At 34.1% G+C, this 25,503-nt stretch overlaps 1 protein-coding gene across 1 annotated transcript; it reads left to right on the forward strand.

The window, feature by feature from the left end:
- Positions 1-11,439: 11,439 nt before the first annotated feature.
- On the forward strand, positions 11,440-19,570 carry LOC142520325 (uncharacterized). Its single transcript, XM_075623327.1, has 12 exons — positions 11,440-11,445; positions 11,571-11,667; positions 11,732-11,881; positions 13,363-13,440; positions 13,553-14,115; positions 14,843-15,478; positions 15,661-15,815; positions 17,425-17,636; positions 17,722-17,849; positions 17,926-18,272; positions 18,353-18,456; positions 19,252-19,570. The coding sequence occupies exons 1-12, from the start codon at positions 11,440-11,442 to the stop codon at positions 19,320-19,322; spliced, it is 2,547 nt and encodes an 848-aa protein (XP_075479442.1). The 3' UTR covers positions 19,323-19,570.
- The last annotated feature ends 5,933 nt before the right edge of the window (positions 19,571-25,503 follow it).

Genomic DNA, 25,503 nt, shown 5'->3' on the forward strand with positions numbered 1-25,503 from the left:
TAGTAGTTCATTTTACTTGGTTTGATTGGAATATTAGTTTTAGTTATTAACATGGTTTAAGTTTTGAATTATTTTTCATATTTTCTTAACAGATTATTTAACCCCCTTTAAAATGTTATTTTCGATCCTAACAAATAGTATTATAGAGATTTATTTTGATATCTTAATATCTGATATACTCTGATGACTTCCTTTAAAAAAATCCCTATATTTTTTAAAGAAGAATATAATGACTGAAAAATTTGAATGCATGTACATATATCAGCTCAATATGACGACATGTGGTATGTCATCATAGATGGACCTATGAAAATAATGAAAGCAAACACAGCAGTTGCTGTAACAGATTGTGCTTCTCAAATGGTAGAAAAGTCAAGGATGCAATGGACTGCTGAAGATAAAAATAATGTCAATATGGACAACGTAACCAAAGATATATTTTATAAAACACTAGATAAAAATATATTAATTAAAATTAAAATATGTTCAACTGCCACAAAATTCAGGGAAAAACTAACCCAACTTTATGAAGAAAATGACCAAATTAAGGAGAATAAGATGATGATTGACATTCAAAAGTTCAATTATATCAATATGAAGGATGAAGAGACAATAAATGAATTTGATGAGAGATTCAACATCATAGTGATTGAGTTGGCAGCTCTTGGAATGGAGTATAGTAATCGTGAAGTTGCTGATAGAATCGATTGGGGGATAATCGTTGAACTACAATATCTCGATTCTTGAATATTAAACACTAATTAGTTAAATCGAATTTGGTTTTCAAACCAAGTGAAAGACACTCAAAATAATTATTCGTAGAAACTAAATAAATATTTTGGGCCTAATGTCAATAAATATATATAGTGCTAACAGATATACTGGGTAGCCGACATTTGTGTAGACGGTGTCACATGTCCTTGTCGTGTTTTCAAAAATAGCAACGATTAATTCAAATTTTTTAGACAATAGCTGAAAGGGAAACGAAAGGATCTTTTTTGCTGTCCTGGCTGAAAAATTTAGAAATATACTCGGATATAATTATCTGTTGTCTTCAAAGAATATTGTTAGTTTAGTCTGCGAATGACTTGTGCTGCTATAGAATAATACGGACAACTTGATTCAGACTTGAACTGCGTTACATCAATTAAGTTGGACAACTTGAGATGTCTGTTCGTGAAACGTCCACTACTTTTAAACCTTAAAATCCTACTAAAGTTTTTTTTTGAACATAAAATTTGAAATTCATATTTAAAATACACAACATTTCCAAAATCCAAAAATTAATTTAACATCTAAAAATTTAAAGTGCATAAAAATCTCTAACTCGTTAATTAACAAATATCCTACGTCAGCCATTAACATGATCAACACTAACTTTAAAATAAAGCATAAATATCTCTAAATAATTTATTAACGAAATCTTTATCTCAAAACTTCAACTATAAAGCTAATGCGGAAAATAATGCCACTCGGGTGTGTACCGCCGGAGTCGATCCACTCAAGCGTCAGCGCCTCCCTCAATCTCATCCTTACCTGCAATATTCAAACCTAGTGATAAGAGCAAGGATTGCACTTAATTTATATGTTAATCTTGTTGAATTATGTTAGTTTCGAACATAATTACGTTAGGTATTCGTTGTTTTTGTGCCGTACAGGAGGTAAACAACTATTGGTTGAGTGATGACAACTAGAGGCATTTTTGGATGCTGATTTATTGAGAAGATGGCGCCACAACACCAAACATCAGCGCCGCAGCGCCAGAAATGCGAAGAACAAGCGTCTAGGCGCTGTGAACTAGCGCCAAGGCGTTACCAGACCGAGCAACAAGTGCCTAGGCAATGCCCAACCAGCGCCGCGGCGGCACACCTTCGAGGAACGGGCTAGTGGCGGTGAGATTAACACAATTGGGCTTTCGGTTACGGCCTAGGCACAAGAATAAAAGGAAAATAGGGTTTCAGAGCAGGGAGTAAGGCCGTTTGTGGAGAGAAATTCACACGAGAGACAAGAGGACACACGAGACGAAGAATCGAGCGCAAAGATCGATCACGAAGACGAAGAACGAAGAATTTGGGGACAGCGACGCCACTTCTGATTTGTCATCTAATATTTCACTTCTTTAATTTCTTGTGTTGCGATGTCTAAATCTTTGAACATGTTTTGTTTTTGTTTAGATTTCGTTTTGAACTAGTTTTGCAGTCTAGAGGATGATGTAGTTTTGTGGATACATTAATTTGACTCGGTTCTTTATATGATTGAATTTCGTTTTTGGTTTATTTGTGTTTCTTTGTTTTTATTTGACTATGATTTAATGGCCATTAATTGTTGTTGTATGATTAATTCTACAACCCAGGAGAGGAACTAGGATTATAGATCATTAGAGACACATCGTTGAATATTTATATCGTTCGGAATGCATATAACTTTAGCGAGGTCTATGTAAGAACATCTTTTGTATTTATCATTTAAACTTAGATTCTTATTAGGAATGTATGGATCGAAATTTGAATGATTCAACTTATTCATAACTTGGGAAATAGAGAATAAAATAATTAAGTGTTCTTGGCAATTAAATAATTGGAATTCATGAATATAAATTTAACTGAGAATAATTATTGTGAAAACTTAGTGAAATTATTCCTCTAGATATTTTCTCGACTCGATGATTAGATTAATATTTATTTGCGATTAATTCATTTTCAAGCAAACCATACCTTTTATTGATTTTTCTGGATAAAATCGTGTGCTTGCGTGCGGAAAAAACGCAACAAGTTTTTGGCGTCGTTGCCGAGGAATGTCAAATTTTGAATTTATATCAGTATTGTTACCAATTAGTCTAGATTTTAATTTAGAGCTGTTTTTTTATTTCATTTTAGAATTACTTATTTGTTCATTTCTCTGTTTGACAGTGCATGCGAAGCCCTGACTTGCTTATCTTTGATCCGGAGATCGAAAGATCTGCGCGAAGACTAAGAAAAGCGAGAAAAGAAGAGATCCAAGCTATTGCAGAAAACAGAGATAATGACAGACATAACCAGCCAGAGGCTATACCTATCAAATATCACTTCCGACCAGTGATCATACCCCAAAATTGAACTTTGCTAGTATCAAACAAAACAAAAAGAAAGAAAAGAACAAGAATAACATAGAAACAAGGGAGAAAATACGAATAGCAAACTCAAGTCAGGAAATAACATAATTATTACTGGCCTTAGAGATAAAATAACCATGTCTCTCAAATCAAGTGATTAGAATTTACACTTGTTGACAGTGTTTTTCAAGCTTCCATAGGCTCAACTCTCGCACATTTTATCCATTAGTAAATTGGATAAATGTGACATGGTCAATAAGTCTTTTAAGCTTATAACATTAGGCTTCAGATCTTGGCTACAAATAAAGGCAAAGAGATGAAAAAATGAGAGAAAATAAGCAATTCAATCATGCAGCGCACTCTTTTATCTCTAATTCTCCATCCATTATTGACTTTTCATCATCCTCAACAAAAATCCTCTATATTTATTTTTAATCACCACATCTTAAAGAACATTTCTTCCTTTTTTTTCTTTCATCTTTTTTTTTTCAATATGTTCTTTCTTTCATGATTTTCCTCAACTACTTCAAACCTTCTTATATTTTGTAAACACATGAGAGTTATTAAAAAATTTTAATAGCTAAAGAGGCTTATTTCTCTCAAAATTTTAGGTAAAAATTAGTGTATGAGATAAAATTTTGATAGTCGATGTGAGATTTAGAAGTAATACCAATGTGGAACAATTGTCTAACTTTGGCACATTCTTTGGTTTTTAAAACATTCAAAATGGGACTTTTGGGGTAAAAATGATGTATTTAGTAGACTCGAAAGACAGAAACGGTTTAAAAATTTTCCTAAATAATTCTTAAGTCAATATTTTCCATATTGAATCTCGAAAATACAAAAGCAATTCTAGATTACTCTTAATTCACAACCAACTCATATGGGCTGATCAAGTGCACATCCACATCCCATTATTTTTATATTTAGGCTCAAAAGAGCTTCAAATAATGTAATATAAACAATAAAATCATGCCAAATAATTTGAATAATCACCTAAATCATTTTTGTGCTTCCAAACATCTATCTTAGTGTCAAGTGAACATAAAAAAAATTTTGAATCCAATCATCTATTACATATCAAAAAGCACGTAAATTTTCTCTATGCATCAAAGAGTATCAATGAGCATGACAAAAGTGCATGTAGTTGGTGTGAACTCAAAAGAAAACGTAAACACGCATATGGATTCAATTACTTGGTAAAAAAACAAATTTTCACACAATAATCTCATCATTGTTCGAACGATTATTTGTACAAAATGTTGTATCAATCAAGAGAGTAGTTTTCTAGGAGTTTCAGCTCATAGAGTTTGTTAATCGAGCTGAATTGTGTTTGTACAAAATGTTGTATCAATCTGTAAGGCCCTGGGCCTGCCACTTATGAGCCCTGCAATCACAGTTCCTGGACCGGCCCAACTTGCACTTACTCACAGAACTCACCACCCCTGACAGTGGTGTATGTGCCTCCCCAGGTTTTGATCTCATGACCTCCAGGCTAAGTACATGGATCATTGAAACTTGGTACCAATTGCGCTAAACCTAGTACCAATTGAGCTAGTAGCTCAATCGATACCAAGTTTCAATGATCCATGTACTTAGTCAGGAGGTCATGGGATCGAAACCTGGGGAGGCACGTGTTAAGAAATTATTATTATCCTAAAGTTTTGGTGTTTGACAAAATTAAAACAGCACCTAAATGTTTCAGAAATCAGCTGCAACCTTCCTTGTATAACATGAACCATTTCAACCATCTAGATTTCAACCGCTTGGTCTCCGAGCGCTTGAAATTTCAAACCAGATGTCCGCCTACAACTTGAAAAAGTTTCAACCTCTTAGAAGACTTTCAACCGACTGTCCACCTACAGCTTGAAAAACTTTCAACCGTTTAGAAGACTTTTAACCGGTTGTTCAAAGTCTTCAAACCGCTTCCTTAAAGAGCTATTTATTGCTCACCTAATGAAAGACATTCTCTGACCGGCTCAGGATATTCAATGGTTGTGCACCGCTATAAGGCAATCATATCCTGCACGAGTCTCGATAAAGATCAGCATTAATGTCACTATCCAAGAATAAAAAGATTGCTTATATATCCTTCAATTTCTTATGAAGATAACAGTCAACACAAAGGGATACTCAGCCGCAACTCTTCAAGGAACGAGATTCATAGTTACACAAGCAAATAGAACATTAAATGTTTGTTGGAGAATATTTAATGAAGTTGCAGCTGATAGTGACACATCACTCCAGCAATACAGGTTTACATTATTCATCTTTTTTGACTGTTTGAATGATATCTTATAAAAGAAAAGTTGAAGAATGCAGAAGGAAATTCGATCAATTTTAAGCTTTTCAACCACGCGATTGACACACTACTGAAGCTTGCATACTCAAAGATGTGAGCGCTCTTAAAGTTCATATACTTCATCGCTCATCAATCATGCACTAAGCAGAAAGATATCTGATCATTCAAGGATCAATTTCGTGCTACTCAAAACATACATTTCTTTTATCAGTAACCTTTTGGTTATTTGATTGATTGTGTTGTCTGGTGAACTGAGGGTTCTTAAAATCCAGAAGTGTAAAGTGATCGCTAAGAGTTCCAAAACAGGCAGTGTGATAAGTCCTAATTGGAGTGGGCTGTTGCAATAAGTTTGTAAAGCCAAATTCTTTTAGTGGAATCCTTCCGAAAGAGGAAGAAGGGGTGACATAAAAGTTTTTATCTCCGAACATCCATAAAAATCCCGCGTCTTTACTTTTCGTGTGCACTTACTTTTTGAACCGTTTCTTGTTAACAAGCTAGCCAACCAACTGAAGTTATCATTAGAAATTGTGAATTATTTTCTGTATTTTTCAAGTTGTTCATATTTTTAATAATTAAGAAAAATTTTCAACTGCCTAAAAGCGATTGAAAGCTAATTTTAAAGCAAATATTTTTAAAGAGTTTATTCACCCTCTTTTAAATTCTTTCTTGATCCTTAGCACGTACACCGCTGCCAGGGATGGTGAGTTCTGTGAGTAAATGTAAGCTGGGCCAGGTCCAGAGACTGTGATTGCAGGGTCCATAAGTGGCAGGCCCATGGCCTTATGCAATCAAATCTTCTAGTGGAATCTTTTGGAGAGAAACAAAGAGAGATGTAGAAGCTTAGTCTTCAAACTCTCATAAACAAATCCTCACCTCAATTTTTTTCTAGTTATCCTACGTGCTTAATCTGCTTTTATCTGAACTGATATGTTGCACTTTAGTATATCACATTCCACTTGGTTCTTTGAGCTATTTTCGCATTTAGTATTTTAGTAGTTCATTTTACTTAGTTTGATTGAAATATTAGTTTTAGTTATTAACATGGTTTAATTTTTGAATTATTTTTTATATTTTCTTAACAGATTATTTAACCCCCTTTAAAATGTTAATTTTGATCCTAACAAATAGTATTAGAGAGATTTATTATGATATCTTAATATCTGATATACTCTGATGACTTCCTTTAAAAAAATCCCTATATTTTCTAAAGAAGAATATAATGACTGAAAAACTTGAATGCATGTACATCTATCAGCTCAGTATGACGACATGTGGTATGCCATCACAGATGGACCTATGAAAACAAACACAGCTGTTGCTGTAACAGATTGTGCTCCTCAAATGGTAGAAAAGTCAAGTATATAATGGACTGCTGAAGATAAAAGAATGTTAATATGGACAACGTGACCAAAGATATCTTTTATAAAACACTAGATAAAAATATATTAATTAAAAATAAATATGTTCAACTGCCAAAAAAATCAGGGAAAAACTAACCCAACTTTATGAAGGAAAATGACCAAATTAAGGAGAATAAGATGATGTTGGACATTCAAAAGTTCAATAATAACAAGATGAAGAGACAATAAATGAAATTGATGAGAGATTCAACAACATAATGATCGAGTTGGCAGCTCTTGGAATGGATATAGTAATCGTGAAGTTGCTGATAGAATCGATTGGGGGATAATCGTTGAACTACAATAGTTTGATTCTTGAATATTGAAATCTAATGAATTAAATCGATTCTGAAAACTTAGTGAAATCATTCCTCTAAATATTTTCTCTCATTGATATTTTCTCGATTCAGTGATTAGATTAATATTTGTTTGCGATTAATTCATTTTCAAGCAAACCAAACTTTTTATTTATTTTTCTAGATAAAGTCGTGACTATTTATTTACAAACACTGATATATTTTTAGTTATACACTCCTCGTGGGAACGATACTTTACTTTCATATATTAAAACTTGACAATCGTGTGCTTGCTAAAAAGATGCAACACCTAGTGAGTCTAATGACTCAGTACGTTGTAAATATGAGTAACAAATAATACATATACAAGCACATAAATTAAAAGCCATACTTTTATTCAAAATAAGGTATCATATCTGTAAGCATCATAAATCGTCAAATCATAAAGCTTTCCATCATTTATCGTTTTGGGTGAAGTTTGATCCTTTTGAAAGTGACTAGTTGTATCATGTGGTCGATTGATCAGTCTTAGCTCACCATTGCGCATGAGGGCAGGCACTAGGCACCGACGTAAATGAAAATACGATTGTTGGGCTTCTGGGGCCTTCTCCCTTATGATATTCTCAATAATCATATATCATATCTTTTTTGTCACAGTCAATTCACATCCTTCAAAATATTTTTCTTTTTCTTTTTAATCATAAAATATCGTGTACTTTCCACATTCGAAAAATAACATTTTAACAGTAAAAATTGCACAACTTTATATAAATCATAAAATCTCATATTTTCATCATAAACATTTTAAATTATCATTTAGCATGCATTATGATTTTTCAGGACACTGTCAACCCTTTTTGTACTACTCAAATGTAAAATGACCGTTTTGCCATTGGACTCGAAAAATTCCCGATTTGACTTTTCTCTCTTTTGTTGACTCGAGACTATCCCAAATTATTATTTAAGCTTATAGTCGCAATCATGCCACAATAATTGAACATTCAATCCCAACACCACAATCTAAAATCACCAAAAAAAAAAAAAATCAAAACAAATAAACAGGTCTGTAATTTAATTACACAATACAAATATAAGACACAGTCTGAAAAAACCCACTCCCATGACACTTAAGTTTAAAGAAATCACAAATGCGGAAGCCTTAATATAAGCTAGAACCGATGGAGAATGAGGGAAAAGGAGAGAAGTGTGGAAAAGTATCTATAAATGGGTATATAAGCCTTTCAATCCATAAAAAACGTGTTTTCTATGCCATAGACAAGGACCCCGTGCCCCCCTCTGTGTATGGGTCCGTGTACACGCTGGAAATCACACATTTTGCTTGACAAGACCCGGACCACGTGTAGGGGTCCGTGTATGGGTCCGTGTACCCACTGTCCAAGGGCCAAAACTGTACTTTTTCTTCTGAATTAGCCAAAGTGGTAAACATGAAAGTTGTAGTCCTATGTCTTTTCTTGCATCTCCAATTAGCCTCATGTCATTTGAAGGTCGGAGTAAAAAGTTATGCTCATTCTCCCAACATGTGTCAGTGCAGGAACAACGATACACACGACACACTTTGGGCCACTTTTGGCTAGTCTTCCCTAATGATTTGAACAAAACTCAAAACATGAAAGTTATAGCCTTATATCTTATCTTTCTAATGAAAGTGGCCTCACATCAATTGGATCAATATACAAAACATTATACTAAAAACCACAACTATTGCCACATTTTTATACCGTTTCTGCACTTCCATTTCCTATTTGGCTCAAGATCAACTTTCTATGTTACCCATTCATTTCCATAAACATCACCAACTATAAACATAATACCAAAACAATAACCATAAACATTGACCATATAATAACCATTCCAATAAACATATTTCCTGATCACCCAACCAAAAATAATATTATAAACAATAAAATGCTAAAATGTTGGGATATTACACAGTCGCACAATTTCCTCCAATTCGCCAAACTATAAGAACACAAATCAACCAATTATCAACAAAAAAATCGAATAAAAATACACAAATAAGCAGCCAAACGATTAAAAATGAAACAATTGGAACAAAAATCAAATTACCGTGAGGGTTTTTTTTCATGGTAATCGGAGCCTTAGCGGCCGCCATGATGAGCGAGTAATAAAGAGCTTTGAGATTGGAGATCCGGATCTGGAAAATGATGGGGGAATCGAAAGCCAAAACCGACAGTAGATTGGCCATTGCATTTGGTCACTTATCCGTCTGCATTCAAGGCTAACCGACGGAGAAGTGAGCTTCAGTTGTGCATAGCCTGTGTATGGGTAAGAGGAGAGAGTAGCATAGAATCGCGGAGTCAGGTTTTTTCGTCCAATATGATCACAAATTAAATCGAATAGATCAAATTTTTGCCATGGTAGCCAGTATTTTTGTTGCATGATCGAGTCGACCGTCTAACAATTATAAAATTAGGAAACAATTTTACAAAATCTTACTCATATCTATATTATTTATATTATATTATTATATATTTGAAACATTTAAAATAACTAATTTTTAGTTTCATGGTCTGTTTTAAAAACTATATATATTAATAAAGTATTAAAATTTTAATGCAAGTCATATGTAACTTAGTTTTTTAGACATTAAGTCGGAGGTTCAATTTTTTATTTGAGTCTTTTTTTATTCATTTCTATTTTCTATGTATTTTTTTAATTCATATATCAAAATTGTAGTATAGTCACTCATTATTTCTTAAAATTATATTTTGATCATCATTTAAATATAAATTAAATAAATTATAAAAAAATATTGTACGTTGCATGCATCATTGTACCAGTATATATAAATAATTGTCAAGGTACACATCACATTTAATTTTTATTAAAATTAAAAAATAGAAGAAAACTTTACACTTTTAAAATATTGATTCTAATTAATTATAAAAAGTAATTTCTATAATTTTTACGTATAAATTATTTAGAATTAATTTTTTTTTTCATTTTCCAAAAGCATTTTCAAAGTGGATATCTCTGTCCATATACCACAATTAAATAAATTATTTCTGTAAAACACAAATCAAACTATATTTTAATTTATACTTTTGAAAGAGAAAAAAAAATACATTTATGTTATATTATTTAATTTTCTTTTGTGAAATTACTTTCCATTTGTTTTGGAGGAATTTGTAGGGATTTACATTTGTAAATCCTGGTTTTAACCGTTTGGTTAGTTAGATTTAAAAATGAAATTGGATTTTAAGGGATATTTCAGTATGTATAAACAAATCTTCTAAAAATTGGTCAGATTTGATGGAATTTAGATTTGAAAAAAATTAAAAAAAGATCCATAACAAATTTTTTTTAATTATTATCCTTTTATAATTTTTATATGTCATGGTTAGATTAAATGACAAATTTATTTATTTTTTATTTTGCATATTTGATTTTAACATCTATTCTTATACTTGTGATTAATATTGAACAATTCTTTGTTCAATAATAATTTATTTTTCTATTTATAAAACTAGGATGTGGTTAAATTTTTAATTTTAAAATAATTTATTTCGTAGAATTTAAATTTGAATATTTAGATGCTATGTTTGATTATTTTATTTTAATAATTTATTTTGTGTTCATTAATAATAATTAATTAAATATACAAGAGTTTACATAGTTTATATAACACAAATATATAACTAAATGATATGAAAAAATATATGATAAAAATAATTTTAAATTTTTAATTTTTAAATAATGTAAATGATATGTTTTAAATTTTGATTTATAAAAAAATAATTAAGATTATTTTAATAAAATTTTAAAATTTCAAATTTAAATATTATTTTTTTCAAACAAAAAATAAATTCTAAATAAAATTTTAAATTATAAACCAATCACAACCGAATTCTAAATCATTTTCAAATCTAGTTCCAAATTCAATTCTATTTCAAAATTCAGAGCATCGTAGTTGATCTCTTTGTTAGATTCTGTTTTGGCGATCCGTAATCGATCTCAGATACGAGCAGGTGAATTTCGCGATTGTTTGAATCTGCTGTTTGTGTATATTGTCATCTGCATCTAAATTCATCCGTAATCTACGTGTTATGAATTTTCGGAATAATATGTGTGATTTTTGAATTTTGATGGATGTGAATTGTTGAAGTTGAAGCCTTGGGTTAGTTTGACAGAGTAGATGTACGTAAATGTTTCAAAAAAACCTTGTTATTTATGTTTGATTGGAAATAAATGTTTTGAATCCAGCATTATGTGTATGGAAATGCATATGTATCAGCCACAATGTCATTGTTGGTGTTCTTTACCCAACTAACAGATTGAAAATTGTGTTCTGAAAATATATGTAAGTGGATGGTGGTGCCAAAAGAGTTTTAAGTTAAAACGTATGGTGTGTTATGTCATTGGTTGTATAATGAAGTTCAGATTTCTTTGAAGTATGGAATGTTTTAATTCAATAGTTGCAATCTTGTTTGGTGTTACAGGAAGAATTTTTGGTGGGAAATGAATTTCCTAATGATGAGGTCTCAAAGTCAGACGGCAATTCAGGAGCTGCCGTCATTTCAAGAGACTCAGCTAGAGGTAAATTATGAGTCAAGACCCACTACTACGTTAGAGGGTCTTTTTTCTGATGATTCATTTCCAGAGAGTACACCTTCCGGAAATCGCAATGCAGAAAATCACGAGTATGCAGGTGAAAATGGCAGCGCCATAAGTTCTAGTGGAGAGAGTACTTCTCAAGTTAATAGCCATATAGATGTTGCAGAAAATGATGGGTTGATAATCATTCCATGTAGTAAGGCTCCTTGCTCTATCTTAAATGCTTGCTCCATTTAATCATGCATTATCATTTATGTAGTTTTTCTTATCTTGTTCGTTATCATCAACAATATCTTGTATATTACTGTATTTCTTTTCTTTTTTTAAATATTTATCAAGTGAAAAATGAAGATTTGCAGATTGAAGGTATAGAGTCTTTAGCCACCCATCTTATGAACTAGTTCGTTTCTTTCTTTCATTCATTGTTTTTGCTGTCTTGTTAGTTATCTTCACATTGCTGGCTTTCCGAAAATCTGGTGCTTTATCAGGAACTAAGTTAATGACGCGCCACTGAAAATATGGAAAGAAATTAACTCTGAGACTGGTAAATTGGCACCCTTTGAAAAGTTGCATCGAGTATTTAATCCTTGATCTCTGATCAAGTAAGATGCTTGTCTATGTCTGCCATACATATTAATTAAGACGACCAATTACTGATGGAATCTAGGTTTTCTTGCTGTTGCTCAATCAACTTGTTGATTTTCATGCTTTCGCTGTGAAAGCAAGCGACTGTGTCTGTAAAATTGACATTTCTTTTGTATTGAAAATTAAATGTTGCTCCTTAAAAAAATAGATATTGTGGTATCTGCATTTTTATTTCCTTTTGATAGCAGCTAAATTGACAGCATGACCATGAAGTGTTTACTTATAAGCTTTGTCATGCTAATTTTGAGCTGTGGTCCAAGCCCATTGTTGATTAAAGCTCCAGTGGAAAAATTAGAATGCTAGTCTTGAGTTTATAAGATGGAATGAAACTGATGATGCCCGAGTTCTTTATTTACAGTCTGAGAAAATGTTTACTTGTATGAAAGTCATGAATGCTTCATGAAAGATGCCTTGAACGAAATGCTAGGTTATCTCTTTCTAATCCATTCAGTTCTTTCTCAATTTGTCACTCTGGAAAGTGTTGGCCTTTGTAGCAACTTTTCACCTTCAAATTGAAGTTTTTCAATGTCACGAGTAAACGAATAGGAAACTTCCTAGCCATTAATAATTGTGCGAAAAGGGAACTAAAAAAAATCTTGATGTTCTGCACTCTTAACATGTGAAATTCTCAAAGCTAAATTCAGTTGCTTTCTTTTCTTGGTCAAGATTCAAATAAAAAAAGTGAATTACGGCTTCTTGCCCCAATCATCAAGGCAGAGACTCTCATATTTGGATAAGCTTATATCTGTTTGTCAGCATTTTTGTTTCAAGCGATCTGCTTAAATTTGACTTTTTATGTAATGCCAAGAGAAGAAGTTTCATTCGTAAGTACTTTCACTTAAATCAGATTTTAGGTTTCGTTACTTTTGGATATTATTAATAATTGGTTTAATGGGGATTATAAGTTTGTCTTGCTGCTTTGAGTTTTTGTTTGGAAATATCCTGCAAAAGGATCTGATTTATCTTCCATGGGATGTGCTCAAGTTGCAATGTTGCATGATCTAATTTAAATTCTTGATTCGCTTTTCTCAGAAGAAGTTCCTGAGAAATGGATGGAAGCACCGGATATACTTTCTCTTCGCTCTTTGGATCGCAAATTTGTTTTTCCTGGTAACTATTTTTTGTTCCTTTTGTTCTTCTCACTGGCACGCGTGTATAGTTTCAAATTTATGTTTGTGGTCCTTGAATTTTTCTTTCTTATATGCTTTGCCTTTGTCCTTAGGTGAACAAATCCATATACTAATATGTTTGTCTGCATGTAAGCAAGATACTAAAATTATTACACCATTTAAAGTTGCCGCTGTTATGAATAAAAATTGGATTGGAAAAGGCAATGATAAACAAAATGGAGACATTGAAGGTCCAAAAGATCCAGTTACTCAGAGAGTGGACTTGAGTGCTGGTGGGCTATATGATCAAAATGGGATGGAAGGGGTTGAGCCTCAAAAAGATGTTCCAACCGGTGAATCTCTCCTCAGAATGGAAGATTACAGACGGCAGACAAAACAATTGTTGCAAAATTTCAAAAGTTCACATTTTTTTGCTCGAATTGCGCAGTCATATGAACCACTTTGGACTAAAAGAAGAGTGCATAAATCCGAACTCATGACTTCTGAAACAGTTGAAAAAAATTTGAGTGGAGATTCTTTAGAAACGGAAAGGATTATGAAAAAGAAGAATTCAACTAATGCGGCTATTGACAGAGGAAAATTTGATGCTCGTACATCAGGGGGGTTAGTAAGAGATGCTGCCAAATGCTGTTCCCTTCCAAATGGAGACATAGTGGTATGTTTCACAGAGACCACAAAGAATTTCATAGGTCTTATTTCTTATATCAGAAGATGTACTTGCTGCATAGATTATCTAATCGATTATATATCTTAATTTACAGTTCATACACATATTCTCATTACTGTGTAATTAGCTACTAAGATCCTAAAGCTGGAACATACTAAAGTTTTTACCCATGTTATACTATTTCCTGATTTTAGGAATTCTTGTATTAATGATGCCTGGAGCATCGACCATGCAGTTCAGGTCTGAGCTAGGACATCTTTGTGATGGTTTACTCATTTGTTATGGCAATCACTATTGTGTGGGGTATGTGGGTGCTCATTGAGGCCTAGCTTTAAAAGTAGAATCTACCAGTTATGAGTCTTGTGACTTTTATCAGGCAGTTTTTTTTTTTAATAGATGAGTTGAAACATAAAGTTTAGCAAACACAAAGTGTAAACATGTAAATCGTGCTATTCACATGTACACAAAAACACTTAGAAGTTTTGCATTTGTTCATTTACCTAGTCTTTACTTTAATTTTTACACTTGCAAGATTATGAGGACTTTTGGTTTTTTAACTATTGTTTTATTTGAAAGCCGGAGCTAATTGTTCCCCTCTTAGTTCTTGTTTTATTTAATTACTGTCTTTTTTCTTCTTACCCGATGGTTTGTGGTTGCCTTGATTTGTAGGTATCGATACTTATTTGAATTCGGTCTCTTGTTTGGAAGGATGCAGGTGCTATTACAGGTAAATATCGGTGTTGACTTCGTGAGAGATCCCATCCTGGAGATTCTTCAATTTGAAATGTATCAAGAAAGAAATTCAATTATGGAGAACATGCATGCTCCAGCTTCAGAGAAGCTGGAAACTTCTGGTGATCTTTTAAAATGGTTGCTTCCTGTGGATAATTCTAGTCTTCCACCAGCTCGAGTGGTATCGCCTCCTGTGTTGAGCTCTAGTTCAAGTATTCGGAACTCGCCCACAAAACCTACCATATCTGGGTCTTCTGGTTCTCAACTATTCTCTTTTGGTAATTTTAGAAGTTATTCTATGTCCTCACTTCCTCAAAATTCAGCACCACCGCCTTCATCTGTCACAACTCCTAATTCAAAGCCAAGTTTTGAACCAGAAGATTGGATTCAATTTTCATTCCGTAAATTTGTAGAAAGTGAAAAAAGCAGAAACGAAGGACTTCTATCTTTCCGAGGTGTACCACTGGAGCCGGAAAGATTTTCTGTTAGGTGTGGTTTAGAAGGAACTTTTACACCTGGGAGAAGGTGGAGGAAAAATATAGAAATAATTCAACCCGTAGAAATCAATTCTGTATCTGTTGATTGCAATACGGATGATCTTCTTTGCGTTCATGTAAAGGTATGGTTTTTACTATTTCTATTCCTCAGTCCTGCCCGCATAATTTTTTTCTTAGCTTGATTGAAGATTAGTTAGTTTTTATGAATGCCTTTTCCGTAGGAGAAGCCCAAGTTTTTCTGATTGGCTTCTTTCTAATACACCAATTGATATAAAATGTTTCTTTAATGTTTCTTTCTCCGCAGAATGTTTCCCCAGAATATGCTTCAGATATTGTGGTGTTTATAGATGCCATAACAATAACATTTGAAGAGACATCAGCTGATGGACCACCGTTAAATTTACCGATTACATGCATAGAAGCTGGAAATGATTACCGTTTGCCAAATTTAGCACTGAGGTTTGTGTCTTTCGGAAAATATATTAACTTGCAAACTGCAACTTGAAAATCAGGAACTTCCTCTATTGACATGTTTGCTGCATGTCTCTACATCTGTAAATTCACAAGCCCGGGATTGCGAAGCTCGTTGAGGTTTCCTTTCACGTTCTTTTCTCTATCAAATCATGTGAAAATTCAATTTGCATGAGAACCTCGTTTTACCTGTTCGAGATGATTTCTTCCTTTCACTTTCTTCTCTCTATCAAATTCATGTGTGTAAATTCAAACTTGCATGAGAACCCGACTTTTACCTGTTCGAGATGATTACTTTATTTTGTTTTCACCTTTCCTTCTATTGGATTACAGAAATGTTTTCTATCATCTCATATCTTAAGGATACTCTTTCTGGGGTGGTGTTCATTGGCTAACGTTTGAATAAAAAAGTTTCATAATATACATCAAGTACTTTATCCATGATTTCTGATGAGGCATAATTGTTTCTCATGTAAACATCTGCTGAAATTTAATGATAAATGTGCTTCCTGGGATTTGGAGCCTATAAATTTTGGTGCTGCGGATGTGATAACTTATCTCCCAAGCTCTAAAAAATACAGCATACACCTCAACACTTAAGGTATAGTTTGGTACATATGATAGGATAACCATGTGATATATAATATAAGTATAAGTTAAAGATAAATAAGATATAGGATATTATATTTAATGTTTGATATGATTTTAATAAGAGTGATTAAATTTATATATTAAATTGTAATGACAAAATTAACCTTATCATAATAAATTTTATAATTTCAAAGATGTTGCTTGAGTTCATATTTCTTATATGTTCATGCTTCGACAGTGCTTGCATGATTTATTTATTTTTACCTAATTTTATATATTATATAATGTGATAATTGAGCTCTTGATTTTGTGAGTCAAGTCAAATATCAATTTTTAAGGTTAATTGAGTGATACTAATAATTTTATTGAGATTTATAAAAATCATTTATATAAATATCTCGATTCATTTATATAATTATCATATTATATAATATATAAAAATAAATAAAAATATTTATTTAATTTTAATTTCTACCTACTAACAGAGATTTATAAAAATCATTTATATATTTATCATCTAGTGATACTAATTTAGAACTTGATCATATATAAGGTTTATGATTTTTATATATTGAGGGCAATTAAGTTATGTGTGATGTTTTTTATTATTAAATTAAAATTAATTACATATCATAAAAGGGATATTTTATCCTTGTGTAAAATTATTTATCAATATCATAGGCTTTCTAAAAAGGTACCAAACGTGGAAGAAAGATGATTATTTATCATTCCCTCTCTTATGCAGTGTACCAAACTATACCTAAGTGTATATGGATCTATTTCTTTGAAAAGAATTTTTCACTTAAAAAGGGGATAGAGTTGTTTTCCTTTGCAATAGAAGCTTGCATTTGTTCTCTTATGAACTTTTATCATTTTTTAACTTGCTGTTCCTCATCCATAAGTAGTATTTTGTGATGTTAACTGGCAGATGACCACTTGCTTTTGTTTTTTACTTGGTGCTTGACCCAAAAGTTGACAGATTAAATGTGCTATAAAATTGTGACAGGAGAGGCGAAGAACATTCTTTAATTCTCAAACCAGCAACTTCTTTGTGGAGAGGTTCCAAGGGTAATAGTGGCCGTAATTTACTACCATCGCGCTTGCCAGCTGGAAGTGCCACATCAAGTCGGCAAAACTTCTCCATTGCTGAAGGAAAACAAAGTGCTTCATCAGCTGATCAATATGCTATTCTTTTATCATGTCGATGCAACTATACTGGTATAAGTTCAAAATTTCTTTTCCAATATGACTCTTAAGAGAACCTTATAATCACTGTACTTATACTCTGTCTCCATATTTGTAGAATCTAAGTTGTTCTTCAAGCAGACGACAAGCTGGCGGCCTCGGATTTCGAGAGATCTTATGATCTCCGTTGCATCTGAAATGTCAAAGCAAACACATGGGTCAGATGGGACCCAACTTCCAGTTCAGGTTATATACGAATACAAGCAACCAATTTCTTCCATCTGAAATTTTAAACTTCATCATATGCTGTTCAAATCTTCAGGTCTTAACTCTTCAAGCATCAAATTTGACATCAGACGATCTGACGCTGACAGTTCTTGCCCCTGCATCATTTACTTCTCCTCCTTCTGTGGTGTCTTTGAGTAATTCACCGTCCTCACCACTAAGTCCTTTTGGTTCTTCTGTTGAGTTGTCAGAGAGAACAAATACTGATAGGCGAGGAACTGCTGTGCGGCACCTGAGTTCAGTGACTATGGATGAAGGACAGAAAGTGGAAGATGATCTACAATCAGTTCCGTTGAATGAGGAACACAGTTCTTTATCTGATGTGGTGCCTAGTAACGATCTTGGTTGTACACATTTATGGTTACAGAGTAGAGTTCCACTTGGGTAATCATCTCTCATCCAGTTTTCCTCTTGGACTCAATCTTGTCTTAATCACATTTAAAATACATTTCTCTTTGCACCAGATCTGTCCCTTCTCACTCTCAGGCAACCATCAAGCTTGAAGTTCTCCCATTGACAGATGGCATTATTACTCTTGATTCTCTGCAAATAGATGTCAAAGAGAAAGGTAAGCGATAATATTTCTTAATCAGATCTGTTCCTGGCTCTATTCTATTCTGCCTTTCCATATCCTAATGCTGCTGTCGTACAACTTTAGTAGAATACCATTTCATGAAGTGGTCAATAAACAGAGTACTTGTTTTTAGGTTCTACGTTATAGTCATGTCTTACGTGTCTTCTTTTAATTCTACGGAGTTATAGCTTTCAGCGAGACCTGTTATCTTCTTATCACTCCATTTCTTTTGTTCGAGACCGGTACAACGATAAGATGAATTCACGAGCCAATCCTTGAAATTGCTTGATCTTTACAATGAAGTCAATACTTATTTGATTCAAATTCTAATTCTTTTCTTCAATCCAGTGTGCATGCAAATTATATAGCAACACTTTTGGTGTCCCAGAAGTCTGAACATTCTTACCTAGAAATATGGAAGTTACTAGAGAATTGGATCTAGGCATTTTGAGGAGGATGAATATTTTTAGTTATAATACCGAAGAGCAAATACAATAATAAATCAGAAAATCGATAAATTCAGAGAGAGCATGTAAAGTTTGGTATTTTTTCCATATGAAGATGGGGGTAATTGCCTGCGCTCGCCCCCTTGGATCCTTCTTGATTACATTACAAACTTGATATTGATGGACAAATCACTTGTATCTACATGAGTCATTTGAATTTTTCCCATAAACGAATGAAATCAACAGATGCTTACTATTACCTTTCTAGTCCCTTTTATCTGATGACTATTCTCATGATGCTCGATTTACCATTGAAGCATTTTGCACTCTATTGGTATGACAGGTCTTACTTGTGTACCCGAGCATTCACTCAAGATTTATGCAACTTCCAGCATCTCCACTGGTGTGATCTAAGGTCGTTTCATTTGAAGTTTTGATTATTTTAGATATCATCTTGGAAACATAACGCAAAATTACGCTCGTCCCCGAGTTGGCTCTTTTTCATTTCATCTGAGGTGATGTTATTGTATGAGATATATATCTTGTCGAAGGCCAAATTCAAGAACAAGTTAGTCAGAGTTCGTTTTATGTTGTGTTTTACTTGAAATTGATTCCTCTTGATAGATACGAAAATACTACAAAATCTTGCCTGATAACCTCTCATCTTTTACCATTTTATGGTCTTTCGATGTATTAACTGGGAAAAAGTTATTCCCGCCATGCTTGAGCCAATTGTAGGATCCACTACGCCGAGAAAAAAATTGGACCTGTCGCAAAATCCGGGTTGAACTCGGAAACCCGTTGGGTATTGACACGTTTTTTTAATTCTACTACACACTAAATGAAGGATCGTTTGCAGAGCACCTTGTGGTGTTTCAAACAAAATATTCTCCAAGAGCTGCAATAGCTCCTGTTCTAAGAATATATACACCGATGAATTAGATCGAGTTTGGTATAAAACCAAGCGGAAAACACTCGAAATAATCTTTCGTTAAGAAATACTGATATATTTGTATAACTTGTGTAACTGAATAACCAAATGACTAGATTAGTTTTTGTATTCATTAATTCAGTTATGGTGAGAACTAAACCAACGGATGCTCTAAGTAGTTAAATCAGTTTGAAAACAATAGTTAAAACATTAAATACACAAGATATGTTTATGGATGTTCGGAGACTTCAAATGCTTCTACGTCACCCCTTCTACCACATCGGGTAGGATTTACTAGAAGACTTCGATCGATACAAATATTTGTACAAACCCACCCAGCTAGAACTTATACTACTGCCTAAACTGAACTCCTAGACTAGACTGAAGGCAGCACCTTCCAGTCAACACTTCTTTAATGTCTATGTGAGAAAGACTACATACACAAGTTTAACGTCTTTGTGCAAGACTGTACTTGAGTGGTGGTGTGTGTGTGTGTGAGAACTGATATCTGAAAGCTACCCGAAAGTATTCTCACACACTGAGGGAAATATGCTTATAATCTAAAGCTGATAACACGTTTAAGTGTTCCCTCGACTGGGCTGAAAGCTTCTCTCTTAAGCTGATATAACTTTGAAGCGTGTCCTTTTCTTTTCTCTCTTGTATTATATGTTTCTTCACTGATCTTCACCCTCTATTTATAGGCGCGAAGTTTGTTCGTATAGTAAGACTCAATTATTGTATCCGTTGCATTTTGAATTTGTTCCTCGAAATTTGTCTTGTTCTTTCTGGAACACTTTTGTCTTTAAATTCTGATGCAACGTCCATTATTGTCCTTTGACTGGACAAAAGTTTTTGTACCTTTGCGTACAGCTGGATTCCACTTAGTTCAACTTGTCTTGATCTGCAACTGATTGCTCCATAACTGATGTTCTGAACTGGTCAGTTGAACTGGTCTTCAGTTGGGCTGGTGAAATCGGTTGATTCGTCAGTTGAACTGATTTCACTCTTGTTCAGTTGAACTGATCTCAGTTGAACTGAGATTCTCCTGCTTAACCACCTATCAACTGAACAATAAGTTGAACTCATTTACGACGCATCAGTTGAACTGGTCTAGTTTGGTTGATCAGTTGATGCTTTCAGTTGACGTCTTCGACAGCTTCAGTTTTGGATCGTAACTGAGTATTTCAGTTTCTGCTCTCTGCGCACTAAGGTAGATTATTAAAAACAAACAAACAAGTTTTGTTAACATCAAAATTAAGATTGCGAACATGAAATGTTCCAACACTAAAAATATAGTACCTTGATCAGAATTACATCCAAAACAATAATAATTTAATAATTAATTAGTGAGTAGGTTTCTTGTGAGACGGTCTCACGAATCTTTTTTTTGTCAGACGAACCTTTCCGATATTTACAATAAAAAGTAATATTATTAGTAAAAAAAGTAATACTTTTTCATGGATGACCTAAATAAGAGATCCATCTCACAAAATACGACTCTTAAGGTCGTTACATACAAGTTTTTGTCTTAATTAGTAACAAGTAACGAGAATATTGTGAATTAATTTTAAAAATTATAACATTTATTACATTTATTATGTAATATAATAAAATATGAAATATAAATATATTATTAATATATATCAAATTGGGTTCATTAAAACCCGTTATGCTCGTTTCTAGATCTACTTATCGGGTTTATGCATGTCGTGTGGCCTATTTGACCAGTGTCCCATTGACATCCCTAATTCCCATACAAGGTTCAAACTACACATCTTAACCTATCGGAAGGCTACATCAAACTTTTAGAATTTTGTTGCCATCGTGTAGAAGGATCAATGTTCTGAAAAGGGGTAGGGGGCGGCCATCCACCATCTAATGTCTATAGACGTTTTGCTTAGACCTGACTTAGGTAGGTTTTTCGGTCTTAGGCAGTTTTTTATTCTAAATATCTGATTTTTCTTGTTCATCTTAATATTTCTCTGATAATTCATTTTTATCGAATTCAAACTCAAAATTCATAATATTCATCATCTTCGTTCGATACAAATTGATGAACAAATATGTTAAATAATCTTTTTTAAAAAAAAATTAAAAAATTAGATATTATGTGTTAATCTAAGCGACTACTTTAACGAATTTTGAGCCGTCTAAGTGGCGATTAGACAACCGATTAATATCTAAAAATCAGGACGATGGGCAACCTTCTAGCTTCCTAAGCGCCGACTTTTAGAAAAGTGAGAAGGAGAAGCTTATCGCACCATCATTCCACTCGAGATTGAACAAGACATCACCCCACCTCCGTCAAGGATTCCGAATGTCACATTCGACCTATTTAGCATCAGTTTCTTTAAAATGGGGTGAACCATGTACTTGTAACATTTTCGAATTTCATAATTTTGGAAGTCAAGATTATAAACAAATATTTAACGTATATTAAACAGCTAATATATATATATATATATATATATATATAGTACACACAATGTGTGTGTAACATATTACACGAATATTATGTATGACATGGACTTAATATATCTATATTTAAAAAACATTTTGATATAAATTATGTTTAATATTAAACAATAAATATCTCAAACATTGCTCTAAAAAATATTTTAGGTAAGTCCAAAATTATACCATGACCTCGAAACAGTTGTTCTATGGTGTTGCTGAGTTATAATAACTAGTAAAAATATGCACACGCGTTGTATGTGTTATTATCATTTTTAATTTGAACAAATAATACTAAACAATTAACACGAAATTATTTTCAATTTAGAAAAATTGTTTGATTTAAAATGTAAGTCTTTTTTAAGTTTTTATGTAAAATATGGAGTGACTTGATGATGGTTTTAGCTGGGTAAGAAGGGTAATTATGAAATTAAATATTTTGATGCCTTTTAAAACAGTTACTCTAAGAGCCTCACACTTAATAATATAATAATATAGATACATATATACATACTTTTTATTTTGGTTTAAAATCAGGCTGAAAGTGGCTAGCTTGCTTCATCATCTTTCTTTTGTTTGGTAAATGAACAACTGGAGGAGGGATAACATTTTTGTAACAGAATGGATGACTTTTAGCCCATGGAGAAATTGACCTGATTGCCAATATAAATTCAACGGATGTACAATACATTAACCCTCGAAAATACGTGTATTCAATTGCTTTGAGTTGGGCAGGGTTAGTGGAAAGTTGGACAATATTTTGTTATTTACAACCAAATTTCAGTGTTACTTGATGAAATTCAGGTGAATCGGGTGAGCTGGATCGGGACGATCCACCGGATGATGATAAGAGTTTTTGATTAGGGAAATGAGCAAGGGCTATTGCTTCAAACGTAAATTGCAAACAAGAACATGAACTCGTGAATGAGTGCTGGAGGGGTGTCCGGCGTGTCACTCCGATGCTTAAGTCAGCAGGTGAAGATGATGAAAATAACCGGTGTAGCTTGGAAGAAAAATAAATGCTACTGGTGTAAATATATGTGACTCAATGTGTTTAATGCAAGAAGAACCTGTTTATTTATAGGAAGGAAGATGACAACTTTTCCTTTTTTCAGTGCCTACTTTTATCACTTGTAGCCTTGAATGTTGACTTCATGTCATGCCGCCATACTTTTTTATCGTGTCACATCAGTATAATTCTGTCAGGTACACTTATCGAGGTAAGATTTTACCTGTTCTCGCACTCGAGTGCGGTACTGTTACCGAGGCAATCCGAGTAGTGAGTCATTGACGGGGAACTTGAATCAGAGCCCGGAATTATGATTACCCGAGGAGAAAGTGTCTCGGGCACACACCCGCCCGGCTTCTGATGAACTCTTCCTGCAGACTTACCCTGATTTGGGTATCCATTTAAGATCCCATGTCATCCATGACCCGGGCTCTTATGAGGGTATCACCACCCATCCCTTAAATAGTCGGGCTAGAGTCTTACTCGCTGTCCCGATTGGTCATGTTTGGACCTCAACGGAAAGATAATGAATTTGTCTATAAAAGCATCGGAGGCTTCATGTCTCCCGGACTTTAAGATAATATGCCGGAACCCCACGTCTTTCGGACATTAGATAAGGTTCCGGGACCTCACGTCTCCCGGACTTTAAGATAAGATGTCGGGGCCTCACGTCTCCCGGACTTTAGATAAGGTGCCGGTGCCTCACGTCTCCCGAACTTTAAGATAAGATGCCGGGGCCTCACGTGTCCTGGACTTTAGATAAGGTGTCGGGGAATCACGTCTCCCGGACTTTAAGATAAGGTGCCGGGGCCTCACGTCTCTCGGACTTTAAGATAAGATGTCGGGGCCTCACGTCTTCCGGACTTTAGATATTTTTGTCGCTTAGTATTCTCGGGTAGTAGGGCTGATGTCATGATGACGTGTGCCCTAGAATTTAAATGGTGGAAAACATTTTGTATTCCGAGAATATGATCAGTCTGACACGCTTCGATTTTCGTGCACATCCTTTCATATACCCGCACAATTTCTGCGATACATCTTATCCATCCAATCCACCTTTAGATCAACGGTGGAGATCACTCCCCCACGCCTATATATAATAACATACCTTCTTCTCTTGTCACTTTTACAATCTGTGAAATCTTTCAATTCTCTCAACCTCTCTGACGTATGGTGCCTTCCTCCGACTCCAGTTAATCTCTAGCAACAACTCCTTCACTCCGTAATCCTTGTAAGTGTTCCTCCCATCTTTTTACAAATTTCTAATTCCACCTCCGGAGCGAATGCGCGAGGCTCACCTAGCGATGAGTCCACCGCAATGTGCTCTGATTCTTCTCCTTCTCCCCCAAAACGCTCTTTTACCCAGTTTTATTCTAAATCACAAACCAAAAAATTCAAACCTTCGTCCTCTGGCCCTTCCCGAGCTCTGAAAAAGAGTAAGGGTAAGGGTAAAATCCTGGCTTCTAGTCCTCCTCCCTGGGAACTCCTTGGTTCTCCTTAATGAGCAGCAATTTGCAAATGGGGGGCGGACGAAGAACTCCGGGCCTCGGGATCTATCCCTTCTTTTTTTCCCATCTTAATCCCCGGCCCCTCTGACAGGGCCGATAATCCCCCACCTGGTTTCTCCACTTTCTTCAGAGACTAGGTTAGGAATGGTATTCGCTTCCCATTCGTTCTTTCTATGTTGAAGCTGCCAATTTTTTTGGTGTACCTATAAATCAGTTTCACCCTAATTCTTTCCGGATTATGGCCTCGGGCTATATCCTCTTCAAAATGCACGACCTTCTTATTACCCCTCTTATCCTTCATTACTTCTTTGTTTGTCGGCTGGGCGACAATGCCTTTTCCCTGTCTTCCTAGTTAAAATCAAGATTCCTTGATGATATCCTTTCTTCCCAGAAGGGATGGAAAGGTTGCTTCTTTTATATACAACTTCCAACTCCCCTTCCGCGTCTAACCGGATTTCTTCATTCCCTCCACACACAACCTGTCCTTCCCCGCTCCTATAAATTCGAAGAGCCGTACATCCGAATTCAAGAATTGGTGGAGGGTAAAAAGTTTTCTTCCTCCACTCTTATTTTAAATGAGGGTTGAGTGTTCAAGCTGAAGACCCTATAGATCGGGTAATAGAAGAAGTTGCTGGCTCAAGCGCTCAACCCGGTAACTTTCTTCTTTATGAATTTCCTCCTTTATCTTTCGTC

The sequence above is a fragment of the Primulina tabacum genome, chromosome 12 (assembly GCF_025594145.1).
Source record: "Primulina tabacum isolate GXHZ01 chromosome 12, ASM2559414v2, whole genome shotgun sequence".
Taxonomy (NCBI): Eukaryota; Viridiplantae; Streptophyta; class Magnoliopsida; order Lamiales; family Gesneriaceae; genus Primulina; species Primulina tabacum.

Coding starts and splice junctions, on each gene's coding strand:
- LOC142520325 (XM_075623327.1), top strand. Junction 13,441..13,552: donor TCGCAAATTTGTTTTTCCTG/GTAACTATTTTT, acceptor CTTTGTCCTTAG/GTGAACAAATCCATATACTA. Junction 15,816..17,424: donor TTGCCAAATTTAGCACTGAG/GTTTGTGTCTTT, acceptor AAATTGTGACAG/GAGAGGCGAAGAACATTCTT.